This window comes from Podarcis cretensis, assembly GCF_951804945.1.
Source record: "Podarcis cretensis genome assembly, chromosome: 9".
Classification (NCBI taxonomy): Eukaryota; Metazoa; Chordata; class Lepidosauria; order Squamata; family Lacertidae; genus Podarcis; species Podarcis cretensis.
Genome location: NC_137178.1, coordinates 37,039,481 through 37,056,772, shown reverse-complemented (window position 1 = coordinate 37,056,772; position 17,292 = coordinate 37,039,481). Strand labels below are relative to the sequence as shown.

General features: G+C 41.9%; 1 protein-coding gene across 2 annotated transcripts in view; it reads left to right on the top strand.

The window, feature by feature from the left end:
• Nucleotides 1-3,715: 3,715 nt before the first annotated feature.
• TBC1D9 (TBC1 domain family member 9) overlaps nt 3,716-17,292 on the top strand; it is a 58,106-nt gene continuing 44,529 nt past the window's right edge. The window contains exon 1 of one of the 2 annotated variants that reach the window (XM_079989470.1): nt 3,716-4,959. In XM_079989470.1, coding sequence (XP_079845596.1) covers nt 4,833-4,959 — 127 coding nt within the window. In that variant the 5' untranslated portion in view covers nt 3,716-4,832. The remainder of the gene's footprint in view (nt 4,960-17,292) is intronic. The other variant, XM_079989471.1, reaches the window with a different exon arrangement.

The following is a 17,292-nucleotide window of genomic DNA, read 5'->3' as shown; positions in this document are numbered from 1 at the left end:
ACTATCTGAAAGATTAGCCACTGCAGATCCAAAGAAAACAAGCCCAAAAGATTTTGCAAATGTAGTCAAGTGAGTTTGATGCAATCAGTAGTATGTTTTAAAACGCTAAATTTATCAGGATGAATTTGGAAACCGACCTGATCAACAACTAGAGTTCAGAGAGACCATGCTAACATACTCACTACTTGCTAACTCACAGATATGCAGTTTGATATTTCCTTAGATGTGATATTTCTCCACAAACAGAAATCCTCATGTTGTAAATACCACTGATAACTATGTCTACAAAGTTAACAGTCTGGTTTTGCTATGTTATTTGCCTTTCCATTCTGGTCAACAGTCAACTTGATGAGGAAGCAAAAGCTGTTGGTTTGCTGCCTCCAACATCCTTCCTCATTTCTTTCAAGGATGTGAAAACTACCTTGGTTTTGTATCTTTTTATAAGGTAACTACTTTGGAACTACTTCATAGCCTTCTTCATTCCAGGGTTCAACTTTTAAGGGAAGCAGCCTTAGCTGAGTAACAAAGTACTTCTCTCTCAAGAAGGGTCTTGTGCTAGTTGTGGTTTTCTTATACCTAACAGAGAGACATCAGCAAACACTATTAATCCCAATGTTTGTCAGCAACTTCATGCTGGGAAAACAGATGTCAACAGCTTATTTAAAGGCCTACGGGTTATTACTAGAGGTCCCTTCTATCTGCCTGTGTAGTTGCAGCTTCAATTTCTGGAGTAGGTGGGATGTGTCTGTTGTGGTGCTGTGCTGGGTGTCGCACTGTAATTTTTCTCAAAGAAGGAAAATCAAGGACACAGCTGTAGGAATGGAATAATGGGTAGCATTGTTCCCAATTGCTTCGGTCACATTCACACCACACATTTAAAGTACTGTGATAGCACTTTTCTCCCCAAAAGGAGAAAATTCTGGGAACTGTAATTTACTAAGGGTGGTGAGAGTTCTTAGACCATCCCCGTTCTCCTCCCAAAGCTTCAGCTCCCATGGTTTCCTGTGCAAAAGGATTGACTATTATACCATGCTGGGAATTGCAGCTGTCAGGGATCTCATAATAACTCTCAGGGCCCTTAACAAAACAGCTCTAGGAACTCTTTGGGAGAGGCCATGACTATTTAAAGTGGTATTAAAGTGCTTTAAATGTCTGAATGTGGCCTTTAGTGAGATTTACACTGTTTTTTTATCAGAAACATTTTAAAGAAAACCCAAACAGGGATGATCTAATTATAGAAAATGGTAAAATACAGGGGGAAAAGAAAAGAGAATTCAGTATAGTAGAGGGGGGAAAGGAAAATCATAAGGCTTCCACAGAGGAATCCAAGCAACAGGGATTAAAAAAACAACAACCAAGCATAGCATATAACTTTGCAGGTGTCAAGACATACCCTGCCAATTAGAAGTGATATTTTCCTTATCTCAAAGGCTCAGCATATTGTTGAACCAAAGGCCCACTAAAGGGACTTCCTATATTGCAAGACAATCCTTTGGGCTACCAAAGCAGCTTAAACATGATTGGCCTTTCCCCGCTCCCCAACTCAAGGAAAATCATAGTTCATAACACAATGGGAGGTTGGCAGAGGGTAGGATTCGAGGGAAAGTGCAGTTGCTAACAACAGAATCATTATACAAATATCCAAGAGGGGGCTTGTGTTCTGGGTTGCCAATGGACCAGAAAAATGTGGCCTGCTCTTAATCTTTTCACGGCAGCTTGATAAGAAGGAACCAGCAGGGGAAACTTTTCCTGGCATAGAAGAAACACATAATTCCCTCCTACTACCTGCAGATTAGGCACAGGAGCAAATCGGAGCCATAAAGAAGCTGATTATCCTTAAACACTCACACAACCAAGTTCCGCCATTACTAGGCACACTATAGGCACTTCCAGACTTTCCCTATTTTTAGGTGGGAATCAGTCACATGCTAGCACTCCAGACTCTCTCCAAGCCAGGTGGCGCAACCCACACTTCCCCTCAGACCACACCCTTCACTCATCCATTGTGGGGAAACTTCCAGGTAGAAATAACAGACCTGCATCTTCCAGGATGAGCTGTTAAGTTCCTGATGATGGACCTGGAAAGATGAAGGAGAGTTGTGGATGGCAAGTAGAGTGGACACTTTTGTTGCTGCTGGAGTCCTAGGGTAACTGTATGGCTGTGTTGAGCTGTTTCTTTAGCTTTCCCACATGGCTACCACAGTTGTAACAGGTTGATAGGCAGGAATTGGCAGGGGAAGCAGTGAGGTATAACATTAGGTAAAGATAAAGGGACCCCTGACCATTAGGTCCAGTCATGGCTGACTCTGAGGTTGCGGCACTCATCTCGCTTTATTGGCTGAGGCAGCCGGCATACAGCTTCCGGGTCATGTGGCCAGCAGGACTAAGCCACTTCTGGTGAACCAGAGCAGCACACGGAAACGCCGTTTACCTTCCCGCCTTCCTTACCTATTTATCTACTTGCACTTTGACATGCTTTTGAACTGCTAGGTTGGCAGCAGCAGGGACCGAGCAACGGGAGCTCACCCCGTCGCGGGGATTTGAACCACCAACCTTCCGATCGGCAAGCCCTAGGCTCAATGGTTTAGGCCACAGCGCCACCTATGTCCCTCTAGTATAACATTACCACCTGCTAATTACTGCAGATCAAACTGCTGCTAAGGACTAGTTCAAACAGTTGGCAAGCCCCCACCCTTCTGCTGATCTGTGTAGATGAGCTAGGCTGCCTCCTTTCCACTCATCAAACACCAATCTGATAACCATGGGCAGGTCACTTGCATATTTTGTTGTTGATGATGATGATGTTGAAATGGGGGAGGACATAATTGCCTTGTGGGCGATCACTCTAGCCCCTAAACTGAAGGCTAGCCACCCCTGCCATAATTAGACTGCCACAGTATACTAAAAGGGGCATTGGTTCTTGAAAAGCAAATCTTATGACATCTTTGATGGAACAAGCTTTTGAGGACCTGAGACTATTTTGTCAAATATACCGGTATGTGGTGTTCTAAATTGACAGATATAGAGGAGGAAAATGCGTAGTGAGGCAAAAATTCCATAAAATTACATGAAGGAATAGGAGGTAATTGTGTGTGTGTAGGTTTGCGCCATTTCTGGGAGATAAAATGATGGCTAACACAACAGTAGTAATCATGGCTGATAATTTTATCTTTCTAGCTATGCTAATGTAATCCCTTCATTGGGGAAAAATTGACTCTTTCAATTAAATTCAAACAGAAAGGATTGGAATTTGCTGCTCCTATTTTCACAAGAAAATCAATAAAAATACTTAACTGAGGTTCTGCAGCCCGAAGCCAACCCCCCCCCCATAAATCCTGGCTACTCCCATGTCCTATTTAGTTCGTCAACATTTGCTGGAGCTTCGCCTCTTTGAAATTTTGCTTAGGAATTCTGACTTGGGAGATCAGGTGAGATAGGAATGGCTCTTCTCCCACGCCCTCCCTGAAAATCAGCTCGCTGCCAGAGCTCTGCAGGGGATTCCTGCGCCGGTTCTAACCGGGGTGGAGCCTCTGCCGAGACCCGCACAGGACAGGAGCAAGGGCAGACAGGACGCGGGATTTGCTCCTGGAAGTGCAGGAAGGAGGAAAACAAACAATGTTGCGCAGGTTGTGCTGCTGGCGCTGGCCACGCCTTTTTCGGAACCTGGCGGCGCGCTAGTCGTAAGGTCGCGCGCTTGCGCATAGAAAGCGTTCGGCGGAACGGGAGCTGGTGACGTTCCAGGCCCCCCTCCCGTTCCCCTTTTCACTGAGCAGAAATGGACAGTACGAGCAAGCCATCCGTAGCAACCGAGCGATGGCAGGGTGGTTAGATTTATTCGCTCTGTGCATCCTGCTCCGAGCGGTGGCAGTTACTGGCAGCTGATCGCCCTGCGGGTGCCCATCTCCTTAGCTGCCATAAGCGACCACTTGTCAGACCGTAATGCGGACGATTTTGCAGTGATCTCGGATAGATCTGTGTTGCTCCCTGGCAGGCTTTTTAGACCCATGTGCGCGCGAGCTGAGATCTTGTTAGGCTGTGCGCGTGCTTTAAACCTAGCGGGGGTGGGGTGGCTAGGGAGGTGATCTTCAAAGATCCGTGGTGCGCTGGGCGGCTCTCGGCAGTACCAATCCGGAGGTGTGTGTGTGTATGCGCGCGGGCGCGTTCTCGCCAGGGTTACCTGTTGTGATTTCCCCGTGGCCATATCACAGATGCCGAACGGTGGATCTCGCTCCCTGCAATCGCCCCCTACTGATAGATAGGCTTGGCTTTACTCGTTAGCATCAGACATTGCGAGGGTTTCGGGTGTTTTTGTGTTTGCATTTTTCGTCTATGCAGCGGAGCGGACCTCCCGAGCTCTTGTGCCGGAAGGAGAGCAGCTGCTAAGCTCGCGTTTTTCCGAGTGGGGGCGCCGTTCCGCAAGCGGCTCCTTCCCGGAGCTCGAATGCAGGGAGGAGGCTGGGAGGCGGCGAGGCTGCTGGGCGGGCCCAGCCGTCGCAGCTGATGCTCTCTGAGGTCACCCGCTCGGCTCATCCCCGCGTCCGCCACCGAGCGAGTCTTCTCGCCTAGCTGCTGCTGCCGCTGCTGTTCTGGGCTTGGAGAAGGGGCTGATCCGGGGCTGGAGAGTCGCGGTGGGGATGGTGCTGCTTTTTCTTCCCCGTTCTAACCCCGATGTTCCTTCCTCTGGCCGGGGCGTTGCGGGCTCCTACCTGGGCTGGGCTGGGCAGGGCGCTTGAAGCGAACCGGGGCTCGCAGCATCGTCCTGGGCTCCGCATGATTTAAAAGCGAATCTGAAGCGAATCCCGTCCAGGCTGCCTTTGTCTTTGGCCGGGAGCATGTGGGTGAACCCGGAGGAGGTGCTGCTGGCAAACGCCCTGTGGATCACGGAGAGGGCCAACCCTTACTTCATCCTGCAGAGAAGAAAGGGGCACGGAGGAGATGGAGGCAGCGGAGGGCTAGCTGGTAAGGGGGCGAAGAGGGCTCCGAGGCGGGAGGGGGAGAAATAAGGGGCAGAATTGCTCAGTTTGGATCTTTTGGGGTGGGGGATGCTGCTACTGCTATTCTTTGGTGCGTTTATTTACATGCCATGTCCACGCCTGGTATCTTGATGCGGGGTCTGCATTTGCAACAGGTGTGTGCATTTCACTTGAAGGTATACTGTTTGTGTGTTTGGAAATCCAGGATGCCAGTTTTTCTTCATGTATCCATATTGGCTTGCTTAGGCTTTTATTATTGTGTATGGATGGCTATATTCACCTGCATGTCAGTACTGCTGGGGTTGGCAGAGTCTCTACTGATTACTGTTTCCTACATCCTTGTGCAGAAGACTTAGAGTGGCATCCCAGAGTCCTTTGAAAATTGCAGGAAGGAAGATTACTAATAGCACACACGGAGAAGTTTTAGGCTGCAGTCCTTGCACAATTTCTTGCAAGTAAGTCCCATTGGACTCTGTGAGACTTACTTCTAATCAGCCATGCATAGAGCGGAGGTAGATTAATAGAGTGCTTTTGTAACTTAACTTCAAAGAAATTCTGTGAAGGGCACTCAATTGTTATTTTAGATATGCTATACTGGGAGTGAAATACAGCGAGGTCTCACAGTGAGTTTGGGACTTATCAGGAACGCAGGAATCCCAAGTGAAATAATTCATTCACAGGAGCACATTGCTTCTGTCTTGCATCAAGAAAAAAATTAATTCTGAGCCATCTGGCTCAAAAGATCTAGAATAGTTTACGGCAGTGTGTCACAAGCTATAGTCTGTAGATCACAAGCTTCATTCAGGTGAAATACAAAAGAAGCAATAAAAATACAATTTCAAAACCAGCACCTATCACATCATAGTAGAATTGCTGCAACAGGCATGAACTCATTAAGTGATCTGCCAAGACTCAGTGGTCTGTGGGACTGAAAGTTTGGGAAGCACTGATTTAGGGCATGTCAGTTTCTGTGGCCTACACCAGTAAATGTGTAACATGATGAGTCTCATTTCCTCATCTCCTTTTACACTTCACTATTTTAGTGAATCAGTTCCTCACCTACACCTAGCTTGGTTAGAGCCAACCAACCAGTCCAAAGCTGAAATTGAGATGAACTGGACTTGCCATTCTAGAGAACTCCTTACAATTTAATATGACAGTTTGAATGTTTTAAGTGTCCTGGTTGTGATGTCTATTAGCCATGTATGTTTTTTGTTGCTAGCATTGATCATCTGGAAATAGTGAAGATCAGGCAAGACAACCAGGATTCAGCTTTTTAAAATTTTGTTTTACATGTGCATTGTCACTGTGCGTTATATGGCTATCCTTGGCTGCAATTTGGATTGAATTACAATACTGGCTGCAAGGCTCTGATGGTAACTGCAAAACATAATGTCTTGATTGGCACTAAAGGAATATAAAACCAGGATGAGGGTGGGGAAGATCCTAAAGGAATTTTAATCCTGTAGCACTACAGCGTTAACAATTCCATCGTTCCTAAAAATTGTTGTGCATCTCTCTCTCTCCTAGTCTAAGGTTATTTTTAGGATATTTTGATTCAAGTGTCCTAGAAAGCTTTTGCAGCAAGGCTCTTCCATTAGCCACTATTGTGCATGTCAGTTGTGCTGTACTTCCCAAGGACAGTTACCTAAATGGAAATCACAGGAATGAGTCAAAAATACATTCTCAACTTCTGCTTGTTTTCAGCTTGTTTTCTTCTGCTTCCTAATCTGTATTGATATTTAATTGTATAAAGTTGAGTGACATCGGTGAAATGGCACACTTTTTCAAAAACATCCCTTTCCTCATTGTAACGTTGGGCTAGCTACTGTAAAGTAGGGTCTGGCAAATCTTGAGTCACTGTAAGCGTGTCTTGATTCAAGTAGCTACTGGAGTTTATCCCGTATATAACTTGGAAAAACTGTAACACCTCAATCACTCGTTTCTTGGCCACCTAGAAAATTCACCAATGATAAATGGTTCAGATGTAAGCTTCCTAAGTCAAGCACTTCAGCCACCAAATCATGCTGGATCTGTATACTAATTTTATGATTTTGTTGAAAGCAATATATTTTATGCATGCCAATAATTCATTCCATCAGTGGCTGTTACTACATGAAATAAAGGTTTAGAAAAATGTGACCTTGCCTACATGCAACAAAAAATGGTAACAGAATACATTTATTGTTGAAGGTGTTTGCCTAAAGGCTCAAAGACAGCCCTTTTAGAGCAGGCATATAGTCTGTGTGGCCTTTTGTGCATTGGCTATCTATGCAAATCATGGCAATTTGCAAGAAGAAGTGCAAACAAAAATAGATCTAAAGGAAGACTCAGTTTGCCAGGAAGAGATTATTTGGCCTTGGAAGTCAGCAGTATTTCAGATTAAACAGATTTTGCAAATGTAAAGGGTTTGGCTAGAGCACGGTCAGCTGCATGTAATTTCCTATTAAAATATGAAAGCAGTTGATTAGATTGGGAGGAGGAATCACAGAGTACATGCTTTGCATGTAAAAGGTCCCAGGTCCAGTCTCTGACAATTCTAATTACAGTACTGTGTAACAAAATAGTGAAAAATCCGTAACTAATAAGAGTGACTTCCATTCAAGCTAGGCAAGGAATGAGAAGCCTTCAGATGTTTCTCACATTATCCCTGATCGTGGACCATGCTGGTTGTGCCCAATGGGAATTGGAGTCCAACAACATTTGGAGGGCATCCTGTTGGCTGCCTCTGCTGCACAGCACAATTTGCTTTTAAGTCATTCAGTGCTGAAACCTGTCATAACACTTGAAAGTTTAAATTAATCACTGTGTGCTCCATTAGCATGGAATTGGTTTTCCAAATTTATGAGTGTCCACCCATGATGTGCATAGATGCTGTAAGTGTGCTCCACTCTATTGTGCATTTCCTTCTTGCAATGCACACTTTAGATCATGTACGGCAGCAACTGGCTTTCAGAGAAGCAACTATGAGAGTCCTTGCAGATTAGCATTAGAACTTGACATGCACTCCTAGTTCCCAGGCCTTACTCTCTGCTATTGTTTATGGTTCTATAGCTGCTTTCAGGTGCAGTCTGCAGAATACCTACACAAATGGGTTTTTAGTGGCGTCCTCCATTTGGACCTCTCAGGGAAACAAGATATGCTCTCTCTGTGTTTACAAGTTACATTTCTACAAAATTAGTATTTTTATAAATGCAGTTTTTATGGTAGCAGTTGGATCACAGCATTGTGGACTGTGGAGCTGTTTACTGCAGCCTGGGCATGTAACAGTAGTTTTAAGTTCATGAAATGGTGCCAAATATATTTCTAACACATTTGTTTAGGTGGCTGGCAGATGGCTATCCGCTGACTACCGGGGGAATAAAATGCTCACAGAAACTGTGGTGGGAATTGTCTTCTCTCACCATTATATAGAAACAATTTATCTATCTGACACTAGTTCAGTGTGATAGGTTGGCAGTAATAGATCACCAGCACTATTTTTTAAAACAATGTCATTTTCACATATAGTATGAAATATTTGGTATACAAGGAACTTACAGCTTAATCGTGTGCATATCTACTTCTAAGTCTCACAGAGTTCTTTGGGGCATGCTCTCAGAATACAGCCTTGGGCTGCAATCCTCTGTGCTGTTAACTCAGGAAAAGCTTCACTGAACTCAAAGGGGCTTACTTCTGAAAAGGCATGCATAGGATTATGCTGTTAAATTCTTTAATGAAATGATTATTTTCCCCTTCAGTGCACCTAAATATTTCTTGCTGAGTTGAGACATTTTCTCAGTAAACTCTTAAGGGATTGACAAAGCATTTCATAATTCACTAAAACTACAAATTCTCTGTGCTGATGCTAAACTTTAAGTCTTTAAGGTTCCTACCTCTTTGTTATAGCAGCTAATAAGGATTGTTAAGAAACTGGGCCCTGGGGATATTACATCAATGCAGTTCAGTCATATACACGTCTTTAAAAAGATGTAGCAATAAAACATTTTAATTGATTTGTGTGCATAAAGTAGTTTTATATATGTATTCCTTGTTAAATCACTTCAAGATGTTTCATTGGAAACAATTAACAAATGGGATGAAATAATAAATTAATACTGTTTTCTCTGAAGTAGAGAAGAGTTCATGAGACTTACTCCCACGTTAGTTCATATAGAATTGTGGATGTAGTCTGCACACCTATATCTAGTTTCCATGGAGTAAACCCCATTAAACTCGATGGGACATAGTTTTGAGTAGGCACTGTAGAATTGTGCTGTATATCAGGGAAATTAAAATCTGCAAAAGATGAACCAGAATTTGGGGCTCTGTAGCACCCTGCTTGTGGTTAACGCTTAGCTGGAATGAAATATTCAACGCAGCAATAGAGAAATTAAAATAGTAATTTATTTGTCAGACAAATAAATATGAGGCACAGTGGTATATGGTTACCAAGCTCTGGCCTGGCCTCTTGCCATTCTGGCCAGCACTTATATTTCCTTAATCCAGCCCCCTTGCTCCTCCTGTGGCTGCCTCTGTCCAATCAGCCTGGTTGAAATTCCTATTGGCTATTTGCTAGAACCAATCACAAAAGATACACCCATTTCCTCTTGTCCTTTTATGGGAATCAAAAAGCTATATATTCTTCTATCTATAAATGACAAATAAGTAGTAATATATCTTACATGTGTCTCAACAAGGAATCTTAATTACCAGCTCACCTCTTGCCCTCCTTGCCCTATTGCCTTCCAAAACAGATGGTTAATCTTGAATTTTTATCTTAAGCATATGTCAAGGATTTTGAGTTCACATCAACATTGAGAGATCTCCTTCATTTGAAGGTTTCTAAACAAAAGGCCTGACAACCATTTATCAGGAGTGCTCGATGGCGTCTCCTGTCTGGCAAGGGGGGCTGGTGGCTGACTTAATTTCAGGATAGTTACAACTCTTACAACTATATGAAATAAGAATCTAGCATTTCTTAAATCCTTTGCATAATTATATTTAAACTAATATATTTAATACATAAATAACCTTTTAAAAGGAAAAGAAATCTTAAAAGGATCTTAGTTTAAGAAAGAAACAGCTTTAGAAAAGACTTCCCAAAAATGTTCTGTTTCTGCCAGCCAGACCAGTTGCTTTTTCACTGCTCTTGACCTTTTTAACCTTAGGAAGAAGATATGGCTCATTTTACTATTTATCCACCCTTAATTTGTAGGGTCAGTGTAACCTTGGCTCTCAGCCTGTAATTCCCTTTTTACGACTTTGAGAATTGTTTTCTGCTATAAATCAGGGGGGCCCCTTGTCTAGGAGTAAAAACATTGCCAAGGTTCTTAGGCAGCTGGTCTTCTGCCTGGCATGAAACATTTGAAGATCTTTAAGCTCATTTTTAAAATACAAGCCCTGATTAAACATATAAGCTTTAATAAAAATTCAGGCTTATGATTAGATGCCTCAGCTCCATAAATATTTTCATCCACAAGTGGACTCTAAGAAAGAAAAATTCACGAAACTTCCATAGTTTCATTTATGTTTTTGCACTCTTTCAGTTATTTTGAACCTTCTTGTGCCCATAGTAGGCAAAAAGTATATACCCACAAACTCTTAAGTTGGCAATGTGCAAAAACGGTCTGCTCCTTTAAATGCATCCTGCCCTCATCCTCAAATCAAAAAATGTTGTGAAGTACTTTCATCCCAAGGTCACTGAAACTACTGGCTTCATAAATCTACTGAAATGGGGGGGACCATTTTCTGAGTACATTCTTGCCTTTTCACCCAATAGCCTAATTACTGTTCTGTGTAGTTTAAAATAAAGCAGTAGTGCATCCTTCATGGTAACAGAATTTCATATATCTTACCACAAATTATTTTCTTCATATGATTTTGTAAACACCTGAAACTCAATCTCTATCATTTGTGAAATTTTACAAAACTTTTCTTGTAAGTTATTGAAGTTACCTTTTCTTGAATCTTTAAAAATTTGTGTAGCAAAAGTAAAGGGAAACTCATTAAATCTTCAGGCAAATTGGTACTATATTTAGTATTTCTAAGGGCATGTTTGGAACACCAGACCAACTAAATTAGAGAAAATAGGCACTGTGGTATCTACTTTATAGGGTTATTAGGAACCAAACTGACAAAGATTAAAAACTTTGTTTAATGTTTCAAAAGTAACAAAATCATGAACAGAAGCTATAGCAATGACATGTTCAATTTTAGTGCCATAAGTACTTGGCTTGAATTACTTGCTTATGTTCAAGGTTAAATGAATGGCTAAAAGTCAATTAATCATGGTATTATGAAAATGTTTTGAATTCATTGCACTTTGCAATCTCCTTGTTTTTAATTGACTTTTAATTTGTTGTTGTGCAGTACAGCAGTATCTTTGTAGAGGCAGGGTTTACTGCTTTTGATCCTCACTGCGAATAAGTAAGGATAGATTAACAAAGGAACTTTTCATCAGCATCTTTGCAGGATTCACATATATAGAAATGCTACTGTGGCCTTCATAGTAACATTTACTATGGGAAGATTTAAATGTGTGATGTTCTGATGTGTTTTGGTATATTCTGTTGGAAGCCACTCAAGTGGCTGGGGCAACCCAGTCAGATGGACAGGGTACAAAAACTATTATTATTATTATTATTATTATTATTATTATTATTATTATTAGCCTAGGTGGCTTTGAACAAGTTACTCTTTCTTGTTAAATAAGACATAGTGCAGCATTTGCTTTCAAACATCAGATAGTGTTGTCTTTCACATCCATGCAACACCAACATTTTATCCTTGGATTTGAGGGGCTGCATTTTGGTAATAAATTATCTTTTTTTCAGCAGTGGGATATCTCAGGAGAGTTATCCATTTTACAAAGTAGTTATTACTTATCCTTTTTTTAGACCAAATGTGTGGCCTTTTATGCTAAAGGAAGAGGGAAGTTTTGGAACTCATAAGGGGATATGTTAAAAAATCTAACAGCCTATATTTCTATGTTTTACTTTGCTGCATATTTTGTGATTTTAAATCTGTTGGTGTTTTCTCACCAAAGAGTACTTGCCTCAGGAATTAACTTGTTATACCCATTTTTTCCTCGTGCCATCAACAATTGTAAATTTTTGACACTAAGTCATGTGGAAGACTCTTCCTGTTATTATTATTACTATTTAAATGAGTAAGACTATTGACCATATGGCTTTTTTTGACACTAAGTCATGTGGAAGACACTTCCTGTTATTATTATTACTATTTAAATGAGTACGCCTATTGACCATATGGCTTGTCTTGTGAAATGAAGGGAAAATTAGCAACCATAATACAGCCAAAAGGAAACAGCTGTTGTGATTTGTTTGTCTATTTCTTTTTAGTTTTCTTGATGCATAAGATTCCTTGGTGTGGAATAGATTTCAATCTCCCTGTGCTAAAAGAAAAGTTTGAAAATGCAAGAATAGCATATCTGATGGGCTCAGAAAATTGCTAAATCCCTCTGCTTTACAAGGAGAGCAGGAGGGATGTGTCAAGTCTTTGCTTATTCCTAGCCATGTATCCCATCCCTTGTCAATGTACATTTTGAGCTATGTAACCTGTACTCTGAGTTGGTGCTGAGACCATGTGCTAATTTCACTAATAATTTGGGGATTTCCAAAGCATAGAGTCGGAGTTCTTCATCCAAGGGTGAGAGCCAGGACAATGTACTGGTTCTGTATAAGACAAAGAAGAAGAGCTCATGTATATCATTGAATATCCCATGGTCCTTTGTCATTTTCCCTTGATGGAATACTTGGCGAACTTGCCAGGTCAGGAACAAATTGCTGAAACGAAAAGCAAAACCATCAAAATATGTTGATAGGCAAGTGAAGACATGTTTAGCAGCAGCAGGCATGACCTGGCACCAGAAAGGATTTATGCAATTATAGTTAATTATGTGCATATAAAATATGCAGATTGAATGGAGCCACAGAGTTTTGAAAGTGCTCCAAAAATAACCTTTGGTGCTGGACAGAATTGCCTAATCGCCTTGGTTTGATTTCAGCAAGATAATACTGTAATAAGGGACTTGTTAGGTTCAGAACTGACTGGTTTTCTACCTGGAGGTTGCTGTACTGTTGGGGCAACTCTTAAGGCATGAGAAACTGCTGTTTTCAGTATACAGATGTAAATCTTTGCTGTTGTTAAGTCTCCTCTTAGTCATCCTGTTTAAATGTGTCAAATGTCAGAGGTGTGGACTTCAGCTACATTGCAACATGCAAGCAGCACCAGCTTGGATGAGCATTTAATGTATTTTTGTATTGATTGTTTTACATTTTCTGGTTTTAATTGTTTTTATTTGTGGTATTTTTCTCTGGTTAAGTCACTTAGTAAAAAGAGACTAACGAATCAATATTAACAAATAGCAACATCTTTACTTTCAGAATTTCCCCTTCTGAATAAACTCCTTCGGACTCTTCTTCTCCTTGTCCACCCCCAAATCCATTGTTGGGAGCAACTTCACTGGTTACCTAGGTGTTGCCTTTCCTGCTTGCAGGCATGAGCATAAATAAAAGCCTGGGGAATACTTAAGAGCGTGTAAGCGAACATAATTAATTAGAAGATTCCATACTGCTGTATTTGGGGCAGTGTGTCTCTGAATACTGGTTGCTAGGGGATTCAAATGGGGATGATGCTGTTATGCTTATGTCCTGCTTGTGAGCATCCCTCAGACCTCTGGTTGAACACTGGGGATACAGGATGCTGGACTTAACAAGCCTTTGGTCTGATCCAGCAGAGCTCTTTCTTGTGTTGTTATTTTCACTTTTTCCCAACCACATCTAAAATAACCAGTCCAGGATGCTGCTGAATAATTCTTTCTTCCCTCCTGCATTTATAACTTCCAGTGTTATTAAGGACATCTGTCCTTTCCTCCCAGTAGATAGAAATCTATAGAAACACTTTATAGAGTTGGAAGGGACCCAAAGGGTTATCTCGTCCAAACAGTAGGAATCAATAGGTGAAGAACACTTGGCAACTTTTTTGGCAGTCATTTGCAGCTGTTCTTGGGCATAGCTCTGTACTGCCATTTCCTGGCTGTGCTCCTTTCCAGTAATTATCCTGCAGTTGTAAGAGACTGGCAGGCTCGAAGTGCCAGCATGCTGAATCGTCTTGAGTCAGGCCCTAATTTCCCTGCTGATTACTTCTTGTTCAAGTGCACTAACGGACAACATGGGAGTTGGGGAGAAGATTCACACAAACTCCACAATTTTTCTACAATTTTTGGTCAGAGATTATATCTTAACTGCAGCAAAAGTAAGTGGTGGGTTAGAGGGGAAAACAGGACACAATGTTCAAATTCTAAAGCCTGCAGGGTCTTTTGTTTGTTGGTTGGTTTTTGTTTGCATCCTGGAGTATTTGCAAACTTGTCCAAGCTGCCCTACTGTGGCTTTTGAATTCTCTCTCCCCACCCCCCCATTTTTTTATTCATTTTATAACACAAATAAAGAACACAAACAGAAAAACAAACAATACAAACAGATTCTTTTCTTATCCTTATTTTTCTAAACATTGTTAGGTGGGCTTCCCCAAGTCCCACCTATCTGATTTTCATTTTACTTCATCTTTAGCAGTTTACATATATCATAATTTCTAACCATCTTTTTTTTTAATCACACTTACTTTAACCATAAAAAACTTCACATTTTATCACTTACAAATAATACTATTTTAAAATACACTATCTTCTACTTCTAACCCCACAATCTATATCCACTTCCAAATATATTCTTAAATATTAACATATTTTTTCAAGTATTCCTTAAACTTATTCCAATCTTTTCCCACCGTCTCTTCTCTCTGGTCTCGGAGTCTCCCGGTGAGTTTGGCAAGTTCAATATAGTCCATCATCTTCATCTGCCATTCTTCGATAGTTGGTAAATCTTGTTTCTTCCAATTCTTCGCTCGCAGCTGTTGTGGCATACAGAAAAAAAGTAATATCCTTTTTGGGGATTTCATCACCTACTATACCAAGTAAAAAGGCTTCTGGCTTCTTAATAAATGTGTTTTTCAACACTTCATTTCAGTTCATTATAAATACTTCATTTTCAATTCATTATAAATCCTTTCCCAGAAGTCTTTTACCTTGGGGCACGTCCACCACATGTGGTAAAAGGTTCCTTCTTTTTCTTTACATTTCCAGCATTTATTATCATGAGTATGATACATTTTTGCTAACTTCACTGGTGTTAAATACCATCTGTACATCATTTTCATCAAATTTTCTCTTAATACATTACAAGCTGTAAATTTGATTCCTTTTTTCCACAATTTCTCTCTCCCAATCCACAATCATGATATTGTGCCCCACATCCCTGGCCCATTCAATCATTACAGGTTTCACTTGTTCATCTTTTGTATGCCATTCCAGCAATAAATTATACATCTACCCTAATGGACCAACACAACTGTTTATGATTTTGATATGCAATATGAGATACTTCCCACTCTCCTTCCAGGTTGTCAATTCTCACTTGGGAACCTGAAATCTTGAAACACCCATAGCTGCTTCTTGGCATGTTTTGCTGGGCAGAGATGTTGCCCGCATTTAAGACCAGAGCAGCAACGGATGGCCCCCAAGATGCTTTACTGATACAATTAGGGGAAAACGACCTAGCTTACAGAAAGGCAGTTGATTTGCAGTGGCACATATTTAGTGACTTTGAGGAACTTAAGACCTCATACCCGAACGTCACAATTATTTGGGCCTCTTTGATGGAGAGGCGGGTCTGGAGAGATTGCAGGTGCCCGATAGCTATGAATAGGGCTAGGTAAGCCCTGGATCGGGCAGTGGCGCGTAGAGTGGCAGCCCGGGATGGGAAGGTCATTGGACACCCGGGCATTCGTTTCAACTGTGAGGCCCTCTACCGGTTTGATGGCGTGCATCTTTCGGATGCTGGAAATGATGTTTGGCTGCAGGATATAGCTAAGGGGATAAGGGATTGGCTTCAGGCATGAGAGTATTGGCGGCGAGCGATCGCTCGTGTGGCGGTAGGCATTGGTAAGAAGGGGTTAAGAGGATGTGGGGGGGGGAGGAACACCATCACCTCCCCCCAGTGAGCGAAGGGTGGTCTGTTAAAGGACTCCGGGAGGCGTGGCTCTGTCCGAAGCCTATGGAGGTGTGGGCCAAAGGCACGCCCCCGAACGGTGACCTGGGGGAGCTCCTAGTCGATGTGCCTCGGCAGGAGACTCCCCCAATATAGTGTTAACCCTTCCCCGTGTCTCCAGCAAATGGGCTGGAGCCGGATAGTCGATAGGACCAATGCCTAAGCCAATGCCTCTCATTCCTGAATTCAATAAAGTTGTGGCCTAATTTGCCCAATTAAGCTTAAATTATGGTGTCTCGTGTCTTTATTTATTCTGGTGGGGGCGGGTACTCACCACGCAAAGGATCATTCAAGTATAAGAGAGTTTGCTGAGCTCATGCTTCCTGATGAGTAAATGTGCTCAGCCAGTGATATGATTACTCGCTTTCGTTGAGTACACATCATACATTTAAAGCACACGCCCCCCAGCAAAGAATCATGGGAACTGTAGTTTAAGGGTGCTGGGAATTGTATGTCAGGTAAACTACAGTTCCTAGGATTCTTTAGGTGAGGGGAAATGTGCTTTAAATGTATGGGGTACTTAGCCCCCAGGCTTCCTCTCCCCTATGGCTGATTGAGGCACTTTAAAAAATCTTATGCACTGGGATTTTACATTCCTGGGCAGATAGCCAAGTTCACCACAACATTGCTTTGCCTTTCCACGAAGCCCTATATCAGTGGACATGTTCACTAAGCATGTTCCTATAAGACAGGGTGGGCAGCTTATCAAATATAGTGAATTACATCAGATTCCCTCCCCACCCCCATTATGTACCGAGATCAAATTGCAACCACAAAAGCTAGAAAATTACTTTTTACAATGAAAGCTGATATTCTCGGAATGCTAAATGAGTGCATTAGGTGCATGGGGCTCACTTGCAGACCACATGATGCAAAGCACTCAGAGGACCATCTCAGAATGCTGGGTATGCATATTTTTTTTGTTCTGTGCTTTTGTGTTTGAAAACCTATCTGTCTGGACTTTCAGGTTCTCTGAGGCTCATCATAGTTCGCGTGCTGAGCCTCTAACATTGCACCGAGTCTCTCTCTTCTAAAAGTTTGAAGCAGTTGACCCTGAGGGAAACACCTTGCCAAACACAGCAGAGTTCAGCTAAAAAGGCTTTTCAACCCCCAGGGAACCTTATAAGTGCTGGAGGATTCTTCGTGACAAAATCAGTCATGGTTTTATTTCCTTTTACCCCTATGTGGGCATTGCAAGACACACAGAGGAG